The 26,204-nt window shown below is 35.5% G+C and overlaps 1 protein-coding gene across 1 annotated transcript in view; it reads left to right on the top strand.

Annotated features, from left to right (window-relative positions):
- Positions 1-2,314: 2,314 nt before the first annotated feature.
- GPM6A (glycoprotein M6A) overlaps positions 2,315-26,204 on the top strand; it is a 41,452-nt gene continuing 17,562 nt past the window's right edge. The window contains exons 1-3 of the mRNA XM_009814065.2: positions 2,315-2,468; positions 3,208-3,400; positions 18,214-18,370. Of these exons, the coding sequence (XP_009812367.1) occupies positions 2,315-2,468; positions 3,208-3,400; positions 18,214-18,370 (504 nt within the window). The remainder of the gene's footprint in view (positions 2,469-3,207; positions 3,401-18,213; positions 18,371-26,204) is intronic.

Consider the following 26,204-nt stretch of genomic DNA (forward strand, 5'->3'; position numbering starts at 1 on the left):
GGGAATCTCTGCTCCAGCGCCTGGAGAACCTCCTCCCCCTCCTTCTTCACTGACCTTGGTGTCTGCAGTGTTGTTTCTCTCACACATTCTCACTCCTCTCTTCTCCAGCTGCCAGTTGTTTTTTCCTCCTTCTTAAATATGTTCTCCCAGAGGCACTACCACCATCACTGACTGGCTCAGCCTTGGCCAGTGGTGGGTCTGCCTTGGAGCCGGCTGGCATTGGCTCTATCAGACATAGTGGAAGCTTCTAGCAGCTTCTCACAGAAGCCACCCCTGTAGCCTCCTGCTACCAAAACTTTGCCACGCAAACTTGATACACACAGTTTCACTATAAGAAAGCTAAAATAATATTACTGACCCTGGATTTTGCTGTAGTTTGTGACATCTCAGTGTGTGCTCAACTCTCACTGGACCTAGTGGGTGAGGTGCAGCAGCTTCAGGAGGTAATGCACAGCCATGGTTCCTGATAACAATACTTACACTATGAAATACAGCAGTTGTATGTGAGTGTGACCTTAATGAAATTTATTCTAGTTCAAACTATTAGCTATTTTTGTTCCTATGTTGTCATTTCTTTAACTTTCTCTCTTCTACTTTGCCTTTCTAGGAAGTTGAAAAAGAAAATTTTTACAAAATTTCTCTTTCACCTCTCTGCCCCAAACTGTTGCAATATTAAGAAACACTGTCCCTACAGTCCATGTGTCCTTGTAAATATTTAGAACTACCTTACATTTACAGCACCTCATACATCACTCCCATTATCACTCTACTGTCATCTGTCTCCCTCCTTTTACTTTTTCTTATAATGATGACAGGTGTACAGTGTTACTAGTTTGCTCAGGCTTTTTCTGCTGTTATTCTGTGCTGAAAATGGCAATGGTCATTTTGTGATAAACTGGTATCAGGCAACTATGTATTTCCCTGGAGTCCTTGTTCAATATATATATTTTCAATACATATTTCTTATTTTTGTGCCTTTTAGACAGTAGATTATTCAGTGAAGGATCCTTTTCTAGTATTTGTGTAGGCTTTTAAACACTGAAGAATTAATTACAGTTATTGTTAAGGGTAATCTTAGAAAACAGGACTGAAGGAATTTTAAGAGATTTCCTATATTTATCTGCATGCAGAATTAGTTACTCCAAAAGCATTTATATGTTTCCCAGTCTGTTCCTAAGACCTTCCACTGGTGGAAAGCCCACAGACTTCCTGGGTATAAACCCCCATAGTCTAACAATCACTGAAGAAAGACACAAAGTGATCACTGGACATTCAAAGCCCTGTACTGCTGAACAGGAAAGCTACCTACTGTCAGCACAGTAGGATGACATGAATTGCAAGAAGGATATGTCCTTCAACCAGGGTTGTATGGGCTCAGAGAGGAAAAAAAAATGGAATGCTGTTACCAAAGTGTTGGAAGGATAGAAGGTGTTACACCCATGCTGATGTGTGATGGCTGCTGGAGGTGGGTGACTTGTACAACAGGTTACTTAGTAAGGCTTTGGCAGCAGTTTAAGTATATGAATTTGTACATTTTACATTTGGTATTTAACAGTTGGCTGTGATACCATAATTTGCCCTTAAATGAAAGTAGTGTCAAGCTATATCTTTCTTTCTATTTTCATACAACCAGCATACATAGTTGGGAATTACCCCAATTTTTGAAGTCTGTTTTTCTTTTACATGTTTAGTATATTCTTTTATAGTTTTCTTACAGGAATTAATCAGCAGTTTAAATACTGCCTTTCATAGTACCTATATTTACAAAATACTGATAGAGGTTTCTATTTAACTGAAATGTGTACATTTGAAAATGGCTTAAACTGTTCTCTTCAACAATCTTGTGTATAATTAGCTGCTAAACATATATATGTGACAGATTGATATTTGTTCATTAAATAAAGAAAATTAATGTTTGAACAGATAGAGGAAATTACTACTTTGGTTGTCCAGGCTAAAGGAAATAAGAACTTAGGAACTTACACGACAAAATACGAAATTACGTGTAGAGGCTACAAGCACTTTGTGTAAAGTAGACATGCTTTCTTTAAAGAATGGCTTTTTTGTGCCTTTTTTTTTTTTTCTTTTAATGTATCTCTGGTATTCCCATGGTTTATCATAGCCTAAAGCTTTTGGAGCATGTTAAAATATATTGACTCACACCTTTGAACATCTTATAAGTAATTTTTAATTGGCTATTGTCTGTATAAGCATTAAATTTTATAGGCCTCACCTTGTTTTCTATCCAAATCCTTTGTGGTATAAACTGGTAATGCTTAGGAGAAAATAAAACTCTTGGCTACTGAGTCAATGCATGGTTGACTTCCCACAACCAGTCCTCCTGCCTTTTCTGTCCTTCCAGAAGGCAATAAGCAGGGCTTTACAGGATATAAGTCATTGTGGGAGTGGTGAGGTGTGGGAGAGTCCGAGATGCTGCATTCACAAAACTGCTGGACAAACTAGGCAAGGTAGTTCCAGAAACTTGAGTACCTTTCCTGGGGAAAGGATTTGTTGTGGAACCAGGCGTGAGTTTAGACACTCTGATGGCTGGACAAAAGGTTGGCCTTGTATAACTCAGGAGCAATTACCCTCACTTAGGAAACATTGCACAGGGTAAAATATATTGAGAGAAAATTCAGCTTCTGTAATTGTTTCTAATTCTGTGCCTTTTTAGTGGATATCTTCATTTATCCTTGTGAGGTATTTGAGTGATGCACAAAGAATTGGTGTTGTGGGCGGGAGCAATTCTCTTGTCAGCACTGTACAGATAAAAAATGGAATAAACCTATGGTGATAGAAAGAATTGAACTGGATATCCTCTTTCTGTGATTTTCCTAGTATTGAGAATTCTCCTCAGTAATCCGATAGGTGAGCAACAGGAATTGTGAATATAGATATAACCTAGGACTGACATTGTAACCTGCTCTCAATAAAAACATGAAACTGTACAAGGAACTAACTGTTTAACATTTCATGTTAATCAGCTGGCATGTCTCCATTTAATAGGTCAAGTAGCAACTGAGAAAACTCAGGAGTTGAATTAACCTGTATCCTTTCACAGATTTTCTGATATTATGGGTTGTTATACTTTACCTAATTTCTCTTTGGCATGCAGTCTTCAATTTTCAAAAGTGTTTCTCAAGAGTAAAAGCTTTCTTTTTGCTTTCTTGATGTAATATATTAACACATTAATTTCTTTTCTCGTAGGGTGCTTTGAGTGTTGCATCAAATGCCTGGGAGGTATTCCCTATGCATCTTTGATTGCTACCATCCTGCTGTATGCTGGAGTCGCGCTGTTCTGTGGTTGTGGACATGAAGCACTTTCAGGAACCGTCAACATTCTGCAAACCTACTTTGAGATGACAAGAGCTGCAGGAGATGTTATTGATGTCTTTACCATGTAAGTTACTAGATTATTTTAATTGTTTCTGTTTAAAACTGCTGAAAAATTCCACAGGGCATATAAATTTGACTCAAGAAAATATGTTGTAATGAAAATCATAAAAAGAATGATTTGGATAATTTCAGCAGGTGACGTTTTGACAGAGCTGATATTTTTACTATTTACAAGCAATTTGTAATACTATTTAATATCCCATATTTATAATTTAATTTATTACTAAACATTACTTCATATAACATTGATGAATCTGTTCCATACTTGCTTGCTTTTATCCTTTTCATCCTGTGATAATTTCTTTGCTGAAATGTGTAAAAAGAACCCCAAAAAACCAAAACGCCAAACCTGAAGAGTTGTGCAGAACCCTGAGACTTGAAATGTCAAAACTCTATTGCCTCTGGTTTTCCTAGAATTCATCTGTTTTGAAGGTTTCATGCTTTGCTACTCCTGAAAATCTATTTCTGGAAGGCTTTTGTTTTGTTGAGTGTCTCCTTCCCTTTGGTAAATTAATTACATTTAACAAAGTAGTTTACTGTAACCTGAAATTAAATGACGTATTTTCTAATCTTGTTGTCTCTTTAAAACATGATTTTCTTACATATTTGAAATCCAAATTCTTATCTGTCTGCTAATGGTCATAAATAAAGCTGAAGAATTCTGTCCTCAAATTTGTAAGCCTTCTCTTTCATGAATGTTTTTGTGAGAAGTGTTTTGATCATCCAACAAAACATTGACCTCTTATGATGGATAGTTCCATGATAATGGCAGCCCAGTGCTTATCAGTGGTCAAAAAGCATACCAAGTACCAGGAACTACTGGGAAAATCATAGACAAACAGAGAATATACTTATGCCATTGTATAAATCCATCTTTCATTCATATCATTAATACTGTGTACAACATTGGTGCCCCAAAGAAGGCAAAAAAGAATGATTAGAGTTACAGAACAGAGGCTATATGGTTAAAAATTGTGTATTTCTCTCTTCAATTCAGTATTCTCTCTACTCCAATTTCTCTCTACTACATTGAGTATTTCTCCCTCTTCAATCTAGAAAGAGAGTTATTAAATACTGTTGGGCTAGAGGTCTGTAAATTTACAATGTTATGAATAAGGTGCTTAAGGTTAGTCTGTCTTTCTCTTCCAGTACAAGAAGTTTGAGGTATCACAGGAAACTAGTAGGCACCAGGTTCAGAAGGAAAAAATGTTGGTTCATCAATTGTTATATAGCAGACCTGTGAAGCTAGCTGTGTATCATGGATGCCAAAACCTTATATGGGTTCAAGGGCAGACTAGATAATCTTGGAAAACAAATCCCTTGATGGTTTCTAATGGCATACAGACTTACCCAGCTCAGGAAGTCCCAGAGGCTAGAATGACGTTGGGGGTTATCCTATTGACTTGCCTGCTCTTACTTTTTTATAGTCATTGTTTGAGATGGGAAAACGAACAAGATATGTATTTGATCTGACCTGGTACCACTGTTTTCATGATAGCTAGAAACAGAATCTTAAATCTCTTAACTTGTGTAGTGCTATATTATCAACATCCTTTCCAAAGCTTCTGTGTGAATGTTTGCTCTACTGTTTGTGGAATCAGTAGCGAGAAGGGAGAATGTACCAAGTAAGTATGTCACTGCTATACCATATCCAAATTTCTTCTTAGGACTGAGGAATTTAGATGTTCTTGTATAATAACATATTGGGTTGATGGGAAGTATGTGACCTCTGCTTTGCCTTTTTCGGCTTGTCATTTAGAATAATGGGTCTGACTTGACTTGGTGGCTAAGGTTCATTGTTATCCTGAATGAAAGATCAGTCATTTTATTAGGCTCTAACTTATTTTATTAGTCCCCAGGAAGCCGTTAGTGCAGAACAGCCACAAATTGATGCTTTCTTTTCATACCAAGTTTTCCAGCTTCCCTCTGTCAAATACTTAAGTGAAAATATCAGTCAGGAGCCATAGTTCAAATGCATATCATTCACTGGAAATGATTAAGGAACTGTAAAGGTGATTTTTTTTTTTCTTGGCATTTAATTGTTTGGCCTAGCTAGGAGCTTTTTGATTTGTTTGGGTTTTTGTTTTCTTAAAGATATACTAAACCCAATTCTTTCCTTGGCAGACCTACTGGAATCGAAATTTCAGTTTATTCAGTTGTGAAAGATGTCTCTAAAGTTATGTCTTAAAGGCAGGAGGAGCAAATATTTTCACTAAAAGCCGATGAGCCGTTGCTTTTAACTGGATAAACTGTGTGATTCTCAAAGAAATTTGCACACATTCATTTTCTACCCGCTTAAGTCGATATTACTCTGTTTTTTGAAATAATTTTGCAGGCAGAAGAAATGTCACAACTATTGATTAACAGTTGGCTGTAAAAAAAGCCCTATGGTAATTATATTGCTTTGAAAGGCCAAAAAGCAGAAAGAAAAAAATATGTAAGTAGAAACAAACAGTGCAGTGCCTACATTCTTAAAACTATACATATTGAAATGGAAATAAAACCTAGTTGTTTATTGTTCTGATTAGCAATAATAAGAACTAAAAAAAAAAATCTAGCAGTGTGCCCTACTAAATTATAGTACTACTAATAACCTTTTTTAAGGTTATTTAAGACATTTTGGCTCTTAATGCTTCTAGTGCTGTGAAGTGTCTGGGGCTGACCTGGAGTCCATCCTTCTGTGATAAATGTGCTAGGCAAATGTTGCAATGGAGTGAAGTGTGTTAGATTCTGTTCAACCATTCTTGTGGTTTCTGTCTGTATTTTTATTAGCACAGTAGATTTCAAATGTCATTCAGAATAAAAATCGATCCCTATCTGAGAGCTATTTATGTGGTTGGTAAGAGATAAGGGCTTTTTTAACTGTGCCCACAACTGTGTTTGTTCTGAACTCAAATAACTCAACTTACAAGCCACCCTGTATCTTTCATCTTTGTCAATATAGCTACTCAGTGCAATTTAAAAGAAGCAGCAGACCCCTGTAGAGAAATCAGGGCATAACGAGGGCATAAACAAGATCTGAAACATGCTTTAAGTGCCTAAAATAAAAGCCAAAGTACCTAAATCCAACAAAGCCATTCAGAAATGTCCATGTCAATGTCCCTGAAGGCTCCAACAGCCCTGACTGTCCCTGTCTGGCCTCCCCTGGGGCATCCCCTCAGCCTGTCCATGGTCCAGGACCCCATTTCAGCCCAGCCGGGGTCTCTCAGTCCCTCACCACGGAGTCACCTGGCCATGGGGCTGGGGCTACCCTGGCTGCCCTGGTTGCCCCCTGGCTGCCCTGCTCCCTGGTTGGGGTGCTGGGATGGACCCTGGCTGCCCCATGGGGAGCCCTCATCCCACGTGGTTCCCTGATGCTTGGGGAGAGGTGAATTAATTAAGAACTTGCAACAGGCCTCAGAGTCCCCTGGGAGGGCTCTGCCCTTGGGGGTTCAGACAAGAGCAGCAGCCCCATGGGACAGAAGAGGCAGTCTGAGTGCTGGCCCTGCAGAGTGAACGTGGTCCCTGATTCCAGCTCCCCAGACTCTTCTCTGAGTTAAAATAATATACACCAGCTGCAGTTCATATCTGCCTTGGAAATACTAATAATACTAATATATAATACTAATAATTTTATTTTTTTTTAAAATGAAGAGCAAGTTTTGCAGCTGGTTTTAAAATTCCTTAAATGCCAGGCATTTAAATAAATTTTCTCAAATTTATGATTTTCTTTCCAAGTTAAAATATGGAATGATCATGCTCAATAATTTTGAGGTATTGGAGACATCTTGGAGAGATGCTGGGTGGGATAGAGATAGTGCTTTTATAACAAAGGTTTACAGTAAAGAATGCTCTTTTGCTTGCTTGTTTTGAGGGGGGAAAAAAACCCAAAACCAAATTTGGCCTGTAATAGGGTGCTAAAAGCAATAGTTTCTAAAAAATAACTTTTTTTTTTTTTAAAAGCATTTTGCCTCAAAGTACTGGATTACAGCCTGACTTGAATTTCTTCAGGGTGATGCAGGTAAAACAGATAGTCTAAACTCTTGAAAACTAAAATAAATCAAATGTATTCAAATTCATGAGAACACACATCGTACAGACAGGTACTCCTTATGGAAAGGGCATATCTTCAAAAATCACGAAACTGGATGAGGTAGACTCTTCTCCCTTTACACAGTCATTTCTAAATCCATGAACCTTTAATTTGGAGTTATCAATGAGTGAACTTTTCATTGGGACTAACTGCTAATTATATTGCCTTCTGAATCGCTTTTGTGAAACTCCATTCCCCATAGTCCCGGACTTCTTCACTATCAACATTATCACTGCTCTAACAGTAGCTACTTCCCCCACCCCCCCCCACACCCCCAAGTGAAGAAATGCCTGTTTGGGGATTTAACGTACAGAAGTCATAAGCTGTTGTTTGCGATGTGGATGCCTTCAGTGGATGTAGAGTAGTTATTTTAGTTCCTTGTGATTCAAAGGGATCGTAAGAAAATAAATATGGTGGTTTAAATTATCCTGAAAACTGCCTTTATGATATTTTAGCTATTAGAGGTGAATGGTTTATGTTGCCCGCTTTGTCAGTTTAACAGCTCTGTAGACTTCACTGAAACTGAGTAATCTGCTTGAGGTAGATGTGGTATTCCTCTAATAATCATTACTCTAATAACTTAATAAACTCCAGTGAACACTATATCTGCAAATTACTGGGTATAACTAGGTTCGCTTACTTAATCACTGATTTTGACAAGATTCCGGTGTCAGCAGAAATAGAGGTAGGATTATCAAACAAGCATTATATGAGCTGGATTTTTATATTTTTCTGGTGTTTGGCACAAATTCCAGAAGATGTTTTTTAGGAAATCATCAGCACAAGATACGTTTGGTATATCTCACAACAGCATCTTTTCACAGTTCTTTCTCTTTAGTATGCAAGGCCAGTTAGTGCCATCTGTCACATGGTTGTGATATATAGGCCATGAAACAAGGGAATCATGCTCTTAAGTGGAAAACGAAGAAAACGTCCTGATAGAAACATTGACAACATTTTTCTACTACAGTCAGAGTTAATTCAGGTCGTTGTAAATTCACTTCCTTTCAAAGGTGTGAAACCAAATAGTAAACTAAATGAAGTTACAATCTGTAAAACTGTTGTCACTATCTCCTCTGTTGGAAGTGTCACAGACACTCTACTGGAGCCACCTTCTGACAGCTAAAAATTTCCTTCCTTTCAAAATGTGAAAGCCTGTGTTTCAGATGCTGTCGTGTCCAAGTTTGATGCTTAGTGATAATCTGTTAGTTAGTGTATAGTCATTGTTTATTAAAAGGATATTATTTAGTAATGTACATATGTATGTGCAACTGTTTTCTTTTGAGGAAAAACAAAAGAGCATGTGTAGAAGTTTTTATATGCCCCCTTTTAGTGTTTGAAACCAGTGTTTTGAGAGGTATATAAATGGATGTTATTCTGATCTGCTGTTCTTTGTTTTTGTTGGGTTTGCAGCTATCACAAGTTAAATATTGGTACTACTAAAAATATTATTGTTATCATTAATATTATTACACTAAAATTAATGGAATAATGTGAAAGGTATTACAATGAGACCTGTAGTAAAGGCTAGCTGATATGAAATATGATATTTATAAATATTTGCATTAGACAATGTGATGGTTCTGTTTAAGTCATCTACTTAGTACACAATAGTACTAATTTGGTTTTCCCTATACATTTGTTCTGTTATGAAAGCTTGGCATTCTTTAAATTTGAACTTAAACTATGTTTTAAACACTATTTGTATTATGGGAAGCAAAACATGTAAGGCTCTGCAAGCAATTGCTAACTTATGCAGGGCTGTGTCATAGTATGTCTGGAAACAGCAACCATCCTAAAGAGCCCTGGCAGATGACCCCAGTGGTTCTGCAAGGAGAATATTCATCTGCACACTAATTCAGCTATCTGAGCCTATGAACAGGAAGAAAAGACAGGAAAGAAGTGGAGATGTACACGGTTTCCATATACCAAACTAGTAGGATGACTGCCTGTGACTGAAGTCCATCCAGGCTTGTACAGTCATTTATTTAAGATGTATACCGCCTTTTTGGAGCGGTATACTGCCTTTTGGTAAGGATTGTTTTCACACTCCTGATTATGTGATAGTATCCAAATAGTTATTTAAAAAATAGTTTACTTTTCCTTTATATATCAAATTAATATATTATCTAGGGAGTATGATCTAAAGTTTTTAGCTTCATATCTGTAAAATTAGCATTGAAAGGCTGTTATAAAATGATAGTTTTATATAAAAAAAAATTATTTTTCAAGTATGCCTTCCTATAAGTATGTTTGGTTTTAGATAAAAGATTTTATTGTTGCATGAGGTCAATTCGATACCGCTAAAAGTGTCTGAAAAACAGTTGTTATGTATCTGAAAAAAGATATAAATATCAGCAAAAATATTTTATTACAAAATATTTTGCAAGTGCATTGCTTGGAAACTATCCTTAAAATCCCTAAATATTACTACATTGATACATGTGAAGTGTAGTGTCTTCTGTGACAGCAAATAATTTTCAATTAATCTTATTTCACCTAAGTATTGTAGAAATCCTAGCTTGCTATGTAATACTGTGTGTCTACTGTGTATGCTGCATAAGCTGATAATCATCTTGCACTATGAAAAATGGACAACAGTGGGCTGAGAACCGCCTTATTCAAACCCTCTTTTGAAATCTACAGATAATTTGCTCTCTTGGTAATTTTGACGTGTAAGCTCTGAGGATGTAGTCCAGAGTTAAGCAAAGGAGTCATATGGCTACATATACATTAGAAAGCAGTGTTAGTGCAATAGAAACTTATCGATAGACCTAAATACTTGGTGCTAATAACTTGCTGTTCATACAGTGTTTATTTCGGGGATTTATTTTGGACTCAGTCTTGTCTGATACAATGGACTGAACATCCACTAGTGGCTGGAGTGCAGTAGGAGCACTCCTGGAGCATACTTCCCATTTAGGTTAGTTGGAAAGGAATCCATGTTGCGCACTCTGAAAAACATGATGCAAACCATATCTCAATAAGTGGGGACAACTGCAGGACTTGCTTAAAAAAAAATAATAATCCATCCCTGAGCCAAAACACTAATGAGAATGTACCCATAATCCCTACTGCTGTAAAGTTAAAGGTTTAGTCACTGAGCTCAGTGTTAAGAAGACTTCTAACTAGGCTAATGAGAGTTCCCACTAATAGCACTCTCAGTCCTTGTACCTGGATTCTGGCTGTGTGTAGAAGAATGATGTTATCTCTGCAAGGAAGCCCTAACTTTGGCCTATGTGTCTTGTTCCTGTATTATAATTTGATCGGAACCACCAGAGAGAGCACAATGTCATTGAAGGATGCATTTTTCATTTTAAAAAAAATGCTGTTTGCTTAAGGAGAACAGTTTCTATTTCACTGGAATGGTTCAGTCACACGTAAAAAGTAACACTGGACAAATATAGCATGTTAAAGATTAGATGCAGAACATAGCATTTTAGATCTCGTATCATTTGGTAGATGCACCAAATCTGACAAAACATGCTAGCACCTGAGAATATGACCTTTGCAGGATTATACAGTGCTGAAAAGTCATATTTACATCCTACTCAGCTATATTTTGTAGCCTAGTGTTCTGTATTCTGTTAAAAGCAAAACCAGAAAGAATCTATGTAAGTAAAATTTAGGATTTGGGAGGTACCTGCAAAAACGTGGTCCTCGTTTTATGAAGTAATTGAGCAAGGACATTCATAGCAGTGCATGTGAATAACAGCAGAATGACCTTACATAAAGAATTTTTTGGTCCTCACCTGTGCAAACACAGTCCACTACTTTTAGGCAGACAGCTGTATTATTTAATACTGTGTTAAGCAGCTCTCTTTCCTGGTTGTCTGAAATTTTAGGTCAGCTATGATCACTGCATGCCTGTGACTTGAAGTATTTGCATTTGGCCTTTCTCAGCACATGGTTTATCTTCATAGGAAATATCTTTTTCACTTTTAAGTGCCTTTGTTTCCTTTTAGTCTTAGTTTACTTTATAAACATGTAAAAAGGAAAGCATATATTCCTATGTAATATACATATTGCTAAATCTTGTTTCATGTTCCATGGAAAAATAAGATTAACTGGCCTTTCCACAGGAGAACTGAAAAGGGTAAAATTAACTATTACCATCCTAATCTGGAGTTTTAGTATCAAGTTGTCAGTCTTAAACTATCAGTAGTTACTGTGTGTGACTCCCAACTTTACATTTATAATAATGAGATACTCAAAAATCCTGTGATATGCTTTTGCCACATCTTTTTACAGTTTATTGCTATGGAAAGTTGCCTGAATTCAGTATCCATAATGCACAACACCATCATGTAATTCTGCCAGAAGTCTGCACATTACTGTGCACTAATTCCATTCTTTTTTTTTGGCTACCTTCAAGCAAAGAGGGTTCCAGATTTCTTCTGTAATTGGCATCTTTAAAAATGTTTCTAGAAAGTAGTTTTGCTAGAGGTGAGCAGACAGAACAAGCCTAGATTGTCAGAAACAACTTTGAGAAGCAGCCTCATCCATATGTCATAGTCAGAATTTTGTGTTTTGGACTCAAACATTTCATGATTATTTAAAATCTTGTTGGATCCTTTCCTGTTCCAAGAAAGTTACTGATTCATAGGGCAGAAATGTGGTTTGCACTGCGATTGCTCCTCTTGCATTAGCTTGTGAATTCTCTACTGCTTTTTGAGGTGCTCCACAAAATCTCGGCTCAACTGTCCCATTCCTAGGAAGAAAGCAACCATCAAACTTTTAGAGGATGATGATTTAGGGTTGTATTCTTCATACCTGTAGAGAGCTGTACGCCACAAATTAATCTGTTAAAATCAATTGGATCTTATGTCACATGTTCAGAGTAGTTCACTGTTCAGAGTAGAATAACAAAATCTGGCCCTTGCAGAATGTGAGTGTAACTTGTATATTATAGTTTATATAATCCGAACAATCTGGCTTCAGTTTTGAGCAAATGATTTGTATGATTACATACAAAATTTCTTCCAGAAATACAGAATCAGAAGTTTCTGTTTTCTTTTTATTATGTTTCATTTCCACTTTAATAAAAAATACTTTAAGGTCTTTGTTGCTCTTACCCTTTATCTACTGTTAATCCTTTCTCCTTTTATAATTTCCTGACAAGCTTTAATTGAGCATTCTGTACTCCAGTTTTGTTTTCTTTCCGTCTGAAATTTAGAAGTTTAGACTCTGTATTAACCTAATCTCAGAAAAATCCCTCATGGACCTATGCTGACATTTTCTTCCTAGTTCTATGTTTCTCTTCTCCACAGCGAGGATATTTCAGTTTCTTTTACCTCATTTATATTGTTACTTGCAGTTTTTTGGTCTTACTTTGCAGGTAGTACATGATTATTAACAAATCCTTCTTTCTTCCTGCTGGCTGTATGTTTTCCTTCTGAAATTTGCCTTTGCTTGTCTCCACCCTTTGCTAACAATTCTTCTATGCTTCATGGTACCTACTATCTACTTTGCTCAAACTGTTTAAGTGAATAATGTAATGAACTTACACCAAGAAATTGTTCCCAGCTGCTTTGCAGCTGAGCATCTCTTTTAAAAACTTCCATGGGCCATGGCTTCTACAAAACCTAAACAGACCTTCTTGCTTGCAAATATCATCTTATATCTTGTCGCTCTTCAAAAAACACGTTTGCAAAACTCTTTCTACAAGCTTGAGATAGCTTGAGGGGGCAGGCTGCTATCTCAGTCTCTTAACAGCCTCTTAGGATCAGTCCTTCAGAGGGCAAGAGGATCAGCATGAAAGCCAGCATTGCTGTTTTACAGAGTAACAGAGATTATTGTGCATTCTAGGTGTGAACATCAACTATTCAAAGTTCCTTGCAATTGAAAAAAAATAAATAAATGAAAAAACCCCAAACCCTAACAACCAGCAAAACTGACCTACCCCAATAGGATTACACGCATTTCTCATCTTTCTAAATTGTCTATGCCAGCTATAAAAAAGGGCAATTTTTAATTAGGAATTGTACTATGATAATTTAACTAACTTTTCAGTACTTTGATAGCTTTGGTATTTTATTTTCCTTATTGTGTTTTCTTAGCTTGGAAATAGGTATAATTGTCTACTTGCATTCAGAGAGTATAGGTACAGTTTGCTGGCAATTATGTGCTATTCAGCACCTGTACTATCTGAATGTCATTATCTGTATTGGGAGAAGTTATGTTATAAATTCAGGAAGAGAAATGTGAGGCAGAATTACAAATTCTGGAAAATTAGTTCCACAGCAATACCTAGTACTCTGGTGGGCTAGGCCAGCCAAAACCTCTGTAATATTAGGCTTTTATCTCTTGTTCAGGCTGAAGTGTACACATACTTTATTTGAATAAAAAGGTTTTCTGGGCATCATGAGAATCATGTGTCACAGAGAAAACTAATGTAGTTTTTTTGTTGCTGTTAATTGCAAACAAATGTCTGCAATGCATTCCTATATTAACCAAATTAAAGAAAAAATATCCCTAGCTAGTATGTAGATTGTTCCAAAGAAATACTAAGTAATTTTGATAGAAAAATATATATCGGTATGCGTTATCTGTGTACCAACCTTCAACACTGAGGGTAGAAAGTGTACCATGATTAGACTGAATAGTGTATATTCTTCAGCGTTCCTACAATTTGCAATTCCTTTTAGGACACAGTAAAATATAAAGGGTCAATGTTAACAATTTGTCTTGGTTTATCTGTTGGGGTAGTAAACCCGTTTATTATTTACTCCAGTGAAGCAACTAGTTCCTCAAGCCCAAAACATTATTACTTCTAGACACAGTTAACAGAAGCTAATTATGAATATTTAAATACTTTTGAAACAGGATGTAATAATTATGACTCAGTTGATTGAAGGAGTCTCAACAACAAAATAATAACTAATTTGTTATAATACACTTTTCACAAAAGCCTGCTACATATAGACATGATCATTCAACAATTAATCTTATCGCTTGCTGATTTATTTTATTTTTTAATCCTTGAATTTGCCAAAGCACCATGAAAATACACAGTAGGAAATCTGCAACATTGATCTGACTCACTGAGAATGTTTTCACTCACCTCTGACTTGTCTCTGCTGGGATAGTCTACTCTGCACTCAGCTACAACCTGTTCATTAAGATGTTAGCATTGATGGCTTCCATCAATAACTTCTGTCAGAGGAAGAAAGTGTTTTCTCTGGAGCTATTTTAATATTCATCTTGTTGGATAGAATCCAGATTCAGATTAATGAATTAGGAATTCTGCTTAAATTGGAATAATTAATGACCAAGCAGCAGAAAAAGAACTAAAAATTGAAAGATCATCTTGATTTAAATCACAAATTAAAACCAGTGATGTTTGTGTTTTTAACACTGCTGAACATAGTGATGCGAGGAAAATCAGATCATAGAGCCTCTACAGGATTAAGACAGTATGCAAAATATGTTTTAGATTATTCTATTAAAAAAAGGCTTCTAATTTCAAGATGTTTTTCGTGATTAATTTACATTTAGATAATCATTAAGCTTATTCTACCCAGCAACCTAGGTTAATATGTGAAGATTGCATGATCAATGTGAATTTGTTAAAATCAGGTTTATCTTCACAATCTTCATTGATTGCCTTTTAATAGAAATGTTTCATGACTTTAATTGTATCACTATATAATATTCATAGGACTCCTGCATTTAGTGAATAAATATTCAAGATTTCTTTTTGCTCTTCTCATGTAGTGTAGCTTTAGTCTTCATCTAGTGTATATCTTTCCAATCCTGTCAGGACTACAAGATTTATCTTCATAATTTTGTCTCTTCTTCCTTTACTCCTTACCCACCTCTTTCCTTCCATTCAACCTACACAAGTGTAATCCCTGCTTGTCCTTCTTCTTTGTCCTTACCCACTTTGCACATTGGCTCATGTTCATCACCCCTTCTGCCATTGCCCTCTACCTCGCTGGTTGCTCTCGTGCTCTGCCTGCAGCATTTGAGACTCTGCTGAAACACAGATGGCAATTAATCTCCCTGAGTTCATCCATAAAGAATCAAATTTTATTTTGAAGAAAGGCAATCTCCATTTTACAAGGCCTGTATTTTATTATCTATTAAAATTCCATTGGAAAATCAAAGTTTATGTAAAATTTATTAGGTGCTGCAGAATAATTTAATACCAACACTATCTTCAAAAGTATATATATATAAAAATGTTACTATTGTAATACGTTTTCTTTAAATACAGCACACACTAAATGTAGTTATATTGCAAGACAATTCTATCTGACTTTTAAAGAGATAGTTGAATGATTGTTTCACAATTTTTGTTTATATTTTTACTCTTTGCATTGTACAAGATCCGTTCTCCTTGGAGTAAGTCTGGCTATTTCAACGCATGTAGCCTGATGAGTAGAGATTTTACTACTTCTCTCTGTAGAGAGTGTATGAGGAAGAAACTGATTTCTATATTTGGCTAATGTATAGCTATATATATTTTCTCCTTGTAGAAGGCTTAAGTTAAAGTTATTCCTTTAGTTATACATAAGGCTGAGGAAAAAGCAGAGATCTTTTAGTATGCTTTTTGACACAAGCAGCTCAGTGGGAGGCTCAGCACAGATGGTTTAATGGGCTGTTGCAAGGACTGAAATAGTCTTTGGACTTCCCAAAAGCCTTAATCTCTTTAGGGCAATGATAGTTTGTAATTTCTACAGCACTGAGCACACTGAGGTCTGTGAGGAGCTGCTGATGGCAGAACTCCCACACTTCAGTCACTGGTGGAGGTCACAATTTTATAAGGTGTATAATGTAGGAATTGGAAGAGATCTTATGGAATAGTCACAAAGTTGCTGTTTGTCTCTTGTAAGTTTATTTTCATCAATAATGACAAGATAGGCTCAAAGCACCATTTTCCTGTTAAAACAGTGTTACACTGGCTGAATTACCATAAAATTAGGGAAATGGGATTTTTACAGTGCAATCAGCAATTGTATGTATAAAATAAATTTCATCTTTGCATCATCTAATACTGTCTATAGTGTTAAATTTGTTTCACCATTTTGAATGGTTCGTGTATCTGTTCCATACAGATATCCGCTTACCCTAGTTTTCACTTGAGTATGAAAGAAAAAGTGATGTAGAAAAAAGCTGAGAGGGCTTTGTTATTAGAATGCTAGGGAAAAACATATCATGTCTCATTCCCAGAAGCCTTCAGTTATCGCCTTCTGAAAAATGCTACAATAGGTGCCAAAAGTATTAATTTATAATATTTCTCCCATCCCCAATCAGGTCATAAGTTTAATTGCTTTTTTATGAGACTAATGCAAGCTTAAGATACATTCAGTGAAGTTGTAGACATAGCCATACATATGAAATATCAGCTGTGAACTGACTGTGAACTGTGAATCTGACTTTGAATCTCTTGAAAACCATCCGAACTCAAAGATATGTTAATGGGGTTTTGAGTTTTGTTATTGTATTGTACAGGTAAAACATTTATTGAGAGTTGTCTTTTGGGTGATGATGAAAAGTGTGATCCTAAAGAAATGTTATCATTAAATATTTATTTTCATAACAATAAAAACATTAATCTTTATGTCTTGAGAAACATCTAGTTTGGGTAGTTGTCAAAATTCATCTTGCAGATCCTAATGGGTCTCTGGCTTATTTTTTGTCCTACTTTGTTATGGGCTGTTGCTATCTTGACCTGAACAATATGACTGGAACTTACTAACATCTTAAACCTGCATATTACAATTTTCTAAAGAGTTGCATAACTCCTGCTGTATCATATTGATGAACTGGAAGCTTACCGTGGCTAGTTTTTTAGAGAAGTCCAGGTAGGAAACACTGAAACCTGCTGATCCAAGGCAATGGTTGTTAGGAATGTTTCCAAGTTTAGACAAAACACTTAGAGCAGAGAGGTGTTTTCAAACATCTTTTCACAAACCCTGGTCATGAGAGCATTTAAGAGGCAGAGTCTCTGTTAGCCACTGTTGGTCTTCTAGACAGTGCTGGGCAGGACAACCACACAACAACCCAAGTGATCTTCTTTGGAATAAACTGAGCCTTCTAGGGCTCTGCATGTTGCACTATAAGCCATTCTTCCATTTCTTGATCTTTGGGTCTGTGAAATTATGTTTTTAAAGCCCCATTACAGAAGAACACCAGATGATCTGACCTTATTACTTTTGTAATAAGGTGTTTCTGGTTTGAAGTTAGGAATCTCTCTTGATGACTTTATTATTCTGTGTCAGACACTTTGTCCACTGGAGAATAAGTGGAAAAATAATAAGGAGAAGGTAGCACAGATTGGCATTGCAGCTTGAGAACTGCTTGTACATTTAGAAAGATTTATTGAAGATTGTGACAAAATATCTTTTCTATAACCTAAGTGCTGGATACACTGTGTTACTCAGGAGATGTGTCAGATTCTTATTTACTTTTTCTTTTTCCTTTGCCATTTCATTTAGAGGAAAAAATAAAATTAAAATCGACTGACTTTTAAATTATCCTGACAAATTTTGCTGTCTTACCTACACAGATTCATTTTCACATTTTATTAAGTTAAATGGCCTAGCGTTTCTTTTATCAATGCTATTTTATTCCAAAGTTCACTCCTGTCCTCAGCTTCAGCTGTCATTACAGCACATCAGCACTTGAGCTGACTCCAGTGTAGAAACTTTGAGGCTTAGCGTGTCTGATTATCTCACCCTGAAATTTCAGTCAGCTTTAAATATTTATGCTGATAAATAATTTTTTCTGTTCCTATACAGGATTGACATCTTCAAGTATGTGATATATGGTGTAGCAGCTGCATTCTTTGTATATGGCATTTTGCTGATGGTGGAGGGATTCTTTACAACTGGTGCCATCAAGGATCTCTATGGGGATTTCAAAATCACCACTTGTGGCAGATGTGTCAGTGCCTGGGTAAGTTGTTAAGAAAGCTTTTGCACTTAAGACAATTTCAGCATGTTTTGTATATTTTTAGTGTCTTGTGATGTCTATTTTTTGTTTTTGGTTTCTTTACTATTTTCTGATACTTCAGTTTAGTGGTTAAAAACCATAGCAAAGGAGAATGGAGTGTCAGAAATATTCTCTATATTGGTTAGTCACTAAGTAATTCTTGCTACTTAGGAGCAATAAAATCCACCAGTTGAATGGGAAAGCTTTTCTCAGCAACATAAGCTGTTTGGGACAGGACTAAAAGTGTGTAATGCCTTCAGCTGTACTGGGCAAGAAATAATTTTCTTACCAATATTTTCATTGTTATTTTAGAAATCTTGCCTATTCCTCTTTGGGACAAGCTGAGACCTGTCATGACGTTTTGTTTTGTTTTTAAATGCCAAACAGCCCATTATTTATTCCTACATTATCTCTGATTTGGAGAGACCATTCACTTATGACCCTGGAAAACCTAGATTCAAAAAATTCTGATTTGGACTGGGACTTAAATGGAGGTTTCTCATACTAAAATTGCTGACTATTTGAACTGGGATTATTTTAAGATCTCTGTTCAATATCAGGTAAGTAACTTTTTTGGTATTTGACTCTTCTGCATCTAAGTTAAGAGGCCTGGACACTTGGTAGCTGTTGGAGTTGGATATTTCTGTAAACACCATCAGTATCAACAAACGATATTTTCTGATGAAAAATAAATTATTAAATACAGACAGGTAGATCTGGGCATTAAGGTACACTTAATGTTATACTATATTTACAATAACTGATATATATAATAATAGCCAGAGGAGGGTTTCCCATTGCACCCTCCTACGAATATCAACATTTATTAAACTGCAATACAGACTAAGAACAAATATCAGCAATAGACAATATCTTCCAGTCACACTGAAGACTATCAAAACTAGTATTTTGGATATCCTGACATTTAAGGTACATATCTGAACACAGATAATCTACACATTGGAAATTGGGGAATATGGCAATATGGCATGTATGCCATCCCTACATGGATATAACACGCTCCACAGTAATGCTGGGTTTTCATCTTTTTTTCTTTTGTTCCTGTCAAATGTCATTGTATGATTTTGGCACTTGGACTAAGAATATTTTTAAAGCTTGTAAATAAATATATAAATAAAGACTGGGAACATTTTAAATAAAGAACAATCATTGCTTATACCAACACTGCTTTCATCTCCTGGAAAGAAATCTTTAATCTACATTAACCTACATTAACCTACTAAGCTAGTTCAAATTCTGTAGAGAGTAGCAAATTTTTCAGAACACTATTTTTTCTTCACAGCTCCCATAATTGCCTGTCCTCAGTATTGCAGCAGAGCAATACTACATCTTCTCACAGTTTTGATGACCTTGCAGTATAAACTGTAATTCTGTAGCACATGTCTAGAAGAAATTAACAGTTAAGCATCTATTCTACGGTTAATATCACTGTTATTATTAAAGAATCATTAAATTAATTCCTTCAGCACTTTACTTTCCTCATCAGTAATTTGTCATATTTGTGGTTTACTTTAAGAAACCTTGCGTTGATATACATTGTGCAGCTAAGGTTAAGGCTGTATACTGTTTATGATCAGAATTAAAATAAACCGTCAATTATTTTGAGTTAAATACATTGTTGTTATTATTCTTGAAGTTAATGGAAGTTATTTCTTTTTCCTGGAAAAGAAAAAAATCTGCAGTTTGATTGCTTCTCTTAGAAAAAAACCTGCAATTTGATTGCTTCTCTTATTCTGATGATACAACAGTAAGATTGCTATACAAATGTCTGTAGCTATTTTGGGTTATTATTCTGGCTTTTGCTTCTGTGCTCAGGATGTTTGAGAGTAAGACAGCATATACACCATTTTTGTCAATTAAAACTTTATACCCTTTGTGACTAGGTTTTTTTTTATTATCTCATATTTAAAATTCTTAAGGGACGAATAACAGTTTACATTTAAAAAAAATAATTTGGAATTAGAAAATATTTCAGTCCAGCAGTGATATGTTTCTAATTTACTCAGTTCCTTAAATCATGCAATGATATGAAGAAGTAAGTTCTAAGAACAACAAAAAGATAACTGGAGAGGTAAATCAAACCTAATCAGTACCCTTGTGTGTCCAGCCCAGATTGTTCTATTGCTATGCAAATTTGCTGTAATAAATTTTGTCATGTATAGTTGCCAAAATGAGACAATGCTATTGAAGAGGATTGGCAGATACTACATGTTGCGAGAAAGCTTCTTTGTATAAAATTTTGAGATAGTAATTTTGTAAATATTAAATTCTAAGCTGTCAAAGACTAAACCATTTCTTTTAGCAATACCTTAACACTAACAGAAATGTACACAAAAGATATTTGTTGTTTTGAAGAAAAAAAATAACAAAAATGGATCCACATCAAATATATCTTTGTAAAAATCCAATTGTGATTATGATTTCACATTAAATTTGCTAATGTCTTTCTAAATATCTGTTTAGCATGTTGAAGTCTGAAAATGAAGTCGTCCTGCTTTACCATTGTCACCAATTAATTCTCACTAATATTTTGCATGAGCATATTTATTAAGTCTGTGACTAAACCTATTAGGAAAAAGGAGGGGAAAAAATCAACTTTTCATGTGCCCTTCCTGACCTCCCTCCTTCACTGTGACTAGCTCACTTTCTAGCTCTACATGGGCAAAAGGAATGTTTTTCTCCTGAAGTAACGGAAAAAGAAGTAGCTCAATCTAACCTTTCCAGTGATTGTATAGTTGATTAATCAGCCTATATGAGCATTCAGAGGCTTAGCATCCAAGTCATGCCAGTGCTGCTGTAGAGTGTACGCTCTCAGATCTGAGAGAGGGCCTGTGAAAGTGACAATAGAGTCTCACTGGCAATGTTTTCAGAATTAATTTGCTGTGAGAAGTGAAATAAAAGCAGTATAACAATGCCAGTCACATTCGAGGATGGATGGCTGAGTTTTTAGACTTCATTTTTCAATGCCTGAATATGCTTTTAGAGAATTATATAAACAGTTATCTATAATTGTGCTGCAGTATGATTAGTGAACAATGGGAGACAGGCCTGAAGCCAACTGTGACACTGTTTGTATATTTGCTATTTAATACCTTTCCTACTTATATTCAGCTAGCTTGATCACGGAAAGCCTCATTTACACCTTGTTTTAGAATGTCTGCTTCAGAGTACATAAAAAATGAAGAAACACACACAAAAGAGGCTTTTTTCCTTGAAAAGTTTTACTCTGATGAAAATTTTAATATGAAATGGGAAAAAAGTTCTTTTTATTTCATCAGAAAACTTTGGATAAAGATTTCATCCTGGCAGTTGTATTTCTATTTCTTTGTATCTTACCTTTTAAAAGAAATATGTTAAGGCTCTAGAGAAAGATGTTTTATATTCTAAGTTGCACTGACTAATGTATCTTCTCTATCTTTATTATGTAGGAACCTTTTATTTTAATTAGTGAAAGGGATTTTTCTGCCTTCGAAAATTATTTTGGCTACCTGAATACCTATGTGCTATTTGACCCATGCTCCTTGAGTGCTTAAACGAAAACTTGAACTTTCCAAAATATTTCCAGATTTTATTTTGCAAGAAAAACCATGGAAGCCTTGTGAATGTTTTGAAAAAACATCTGTAAGGGATGTGAACTTGTGGCTTCATTTTGCCCTTACCAGACCAACTATTCTAAAGGCAGTGAAACTGCATCATATTGACATTTAATTCTTTGTGTAACAAAATGAACAGAGTTCAGTGCAGGCTCAGATGGCTTTCCCACCCAGAACAAATGCATAATTTCTGAATGCTAGAAATGAAGCTCTCATTTCTGAAAATCAGATACCATATCTGGATATTCTGGTGGCAAAATGCTGAGCTGACAGACAGAGAGGCCTTCCTTCTGATTGAATACTGCTGTGTCTGAGGAATGCAGAATGCTTCATACCACTGCTTCTTTATTTATGAGAAGTAAAGAGCCTTCTCTCCAAGACAGCAGCTGTACTTATGGGTTTAGAATCCCTTAATCCAATCTTAAATAAGGAAAACATCTAACAAAACTCTTGTCCCTATACATGTAAGTAGCAAATGCCGAAAGTAGTTTCAGACACTGACATGGGAATTGGGGAAGGTGAGATTCATGTGGTGGTCTGATCTTTCAGACTGCGTAGTTAAAATCCAGAATCATGAATTATTGCCACATATGACCCAGAAGCTGATGGAGAAGTTAATTTCAGAGGGAATATATTGTGACACAGATGTATCCCACCTAACTAGCAATGTCACTAAGGTTGCTAATGGAAGGGCCTGCGCTCCTTCAGTAGTTAAGGGAGAGAGAGGGTCAGAGAGACTTCCTCAGATGAGCTGAATTTTTCTGCAAGTGACTGTCCTGTTTTCTGCAAAGACAATAACCCTCAAGTCTTTTAAGTTAGGTATTTTATAGTAAACACTTTAGTCAACTATCTAAATTTAGTAGGATGTATCCTGCTTGGCCACCTTTAATTGGAGTTTAGGTGAATAACATTTGCTATGTAAACACTGCTGGAGTTAGTAAATAAAATAAAACATAGTAATGATTTTATAGGTTTCTGGATACTAGACCAGTGTTGGAATTTTTTGAGAGGACTGTGTTCATTGTAATCTTCTGTGCTTGTTCTTGAAATAGGAAGGACAAGCCCTAGCAATACTTCAGAACTCAGTTGAGTGGTCGAGAATCTCTCATCTTTATGCCACTACTCTCCCAACTACATTGTTAATATACGTACGGTTTCTTAAAAAAAAAAAGAATGCAAGTTATTTTTTTTCTACATTTGTTATACTTTTAGAAATCTTTTGTAGTGAGCTCAAAAATTATTTTGTTACTTCTAGATGCTGACTGTATTTTTTGTCTGTCTTATTTCTGTAATTTGGCTAGGTTGTTTTATTTTTCTTTATTTTACACTTCCAGATTTTCTCACTCAGGGATATCACGTTATAAAATTATTGTTTTGCCTGATCATTCCTTTTCCCACATAATTTTCCATGTGTTCTATACACTGCCTTTTTGTTGACTGCAGTGTTCATTGCTTCTTTTAATAGTGGAGTGTGCCAGACACTGTAATATGCCTTGCTAGCAGCTTCTCAGCTTCTCTTGGTCTCGCTGCTCACTGACACAATTTTTATTGTTGTTAATAAACTGGACAAAATTTTTTGCTTCAGATTGTGCTGTAAGTGTTTCTTACACATCAAGGAGAGAATTTTTCCTTGGCATGTAAGCTCAGTCAATAAGTAGGTTTTTTAATGAAACTGTTTTCTGAAAATGTGCTGTCATACATTTCCAAAGTGTGTATGAATGTGGGAGCCATTACACTTTCTCCATGGGCTTTACCTTTCTGTTCTGAACCATGATAAATTGTTCAGGATGATAGCTTTATTTCCCCCAGGTTCAGATAATCCTTCTCAGTTTTAACCTGAATGCTTCATCAGATGATCACAGTTTTCCCTGAATCTTGTTCTCACCTGGCTGCCTTATTCTTTTTCACTGTATCTAGACATCTTACTCTTTTTATAGTTATTTAAACCTGTGAATGTCAGTGGCATTGTCATAAATTCACAATTTTATGGTCAAAGATGTGTCTTTTATCAACTCCCAATGTTTTCTAGCCTGCTTGTTTTTCTGTTCTCCCCAAAATCCACAGAAACCATATACAGCTTTTTGTTCTTCATATCAACTGCATCTTCCTATTGATGTCTTATAAATTCATAGTTACTATTGTAAATGTTTTTTAGTATTGCTTCCCAGGAAGAAGGGATTTATCCCCTCACTGCTTGTATCCTTTTATTCATGCATAATGATTAGCATTCAAGTTAAGCTGGTTAAACTTAGCAAACCAGAGTATTTTTATCAATAATTCTTTCAGCTGAAGAGCTTTAACATTTAAGGTCACATTTTTAGAATCCCCTGATTGATTAAAAGCTGTGTTATTGACTTTCACTGCTTAGCAAGACAGCAAATGAGAAAGGAAGGTCCCTACCCCTTGATTCTCTCTTAGGCTTCTCTTAGCCCCGTTAAGAACAAATCAGGAAAGAACATATGTTCTTATTTTTGACATCCAAGCATTCACTTTGAGTGACACATCTGTTTGGAGAAGTTATGAGAGTATTATTTCTGCTTTCTAGTTTAAGCTTCACTGTCTTGTTCCCAAGTATAGACCATGCAAACTTCCTGAACAAAAATCGCAGTCTTGGCAATACGAAAAATGTAAACAATCTGTATAGTGCAGACTTTTCCCAGCTGGGTGTTATCTTTTTCTGTGTATAGAAAACTTTTCATTAGTGAAAACCCTTGGAGTATGGATCAGGTTTTTTACAAATAGGTTATCAGAAATTTGGAAGCAAAATACCTGCCTACATTGGCAGGGAGTGGGTCATGATGGAATTGATTGTTTTTCATATTTTATGTCTTTGAATTGAATAGTCTGAAGAACCCATGAAGCAGCAGTATTTAATCAAGATACCGACTCCATTTTTTTAAAAAGCAGTTTTAAAACCACATTATTTAACTCTAATCACATTTAAATACAAAACCAATAGCTTAGCTATATTCCCAGAGAGTATATCAAAGTGTTAGAAATACCACAGAAAAGAAAAACAAAAGGAGGAGGAAAACTTTGAGAATGTGAAAGTACAAACATACACATTTTGAGAAAAAGTACTTCCTATCTATAAGAATGTAAAATTAAATAGGAAATTCTGCTGCTGTTAAATAGCAGATAAGATCCAATGCTGTCCATAGGACTTCAGAAGCCTGTTGGGCTACAACAATGATAGTCTTGCCTGAAGGACATACAAAACAACTAATGCTAACAACTTTAAGCACCGCAATGCTACAAACCCATCAACATTCTAAAGAAGATTCAGAAATAAAAAAAATTTAGTATAACTGGTTTATAAAGAAGCACTGAAAAGATAACTTACAAAATCTTCAGGGAAAACCTAGTCTTGCATCAACACAAAACCACCTTCTTCAAATTGAGTATGTTCTGATAGTTAGTGGATTAGTTTACAAAGCAAAGTTTCAAAAAATGAATCAATTTGTTAGAGAATCTTCTTTTTGCATTTCTGATATAGCTGTGAAATCTCCTCCCGCACTGCTACCAGTAAATCAATTCAGAGTAAATCAGAAAGTAAACCAGCTTTTTATAGGCAACTAAATAGGTACAAAGCAATAGACATCAAGCGTAGAATATTTCAACCTTGAAATATATATTTAAAGGAGATTTTGGAAAAATGTATGTGCAGATGAAAAGCAGAAATTACAGTGAGAATTGCTTTTAATTTTGTATAAATCAGTTTTTCATCCATCTGAAATGTCTGTAGAAAAAAAAAGTATAAAAAAACCCAAACAAAACAGTTCCGTAAAATGGATGCTTCAAAATTTAAAATTTCAGGGATTTAATAATTTTCTGGTAATAGATTTTAACAATCTAAGGAATGTCACATTAACTAGTATTTATTATATGGATGAATTGCAACTAGGCAAACCTGAGAAGTCTGTCCTGCTATGAAGAGAAATTTGGACCAATATTGGCTTTTTTTTTTTTTTTTTTTCTTGAAGCTGTTGACTTGAATGCAAACCAAGAAGAATCAACCACATGACAGTAATAGCATAGCATGAAATGTATCCATGTTTCAACAAGACTCTTGGAGCTGTGCCTAGGAATATAGTATGTCAGAGAGAGAGATAGAATGAGCATGTTTTGTAGAGGCAATAATAAATGTCCAACACATGATTGTTAGCAATGAGAGTGATATTTTA

This window comes from Gavia stellata, chromosome 5 (genome assembly GCF_030936135.1).
Source record: "Gavia stellata isolate bGavSte3 chromosome 5, bGavSte3.hap2, whole genome shotgun sequence".
NCBI classification, from domain to species: Eukaryota; Metazoa; Chordata; class Aves; order Gaviiformes; family Gaviidae; genus Gavia; species Gavia stellata.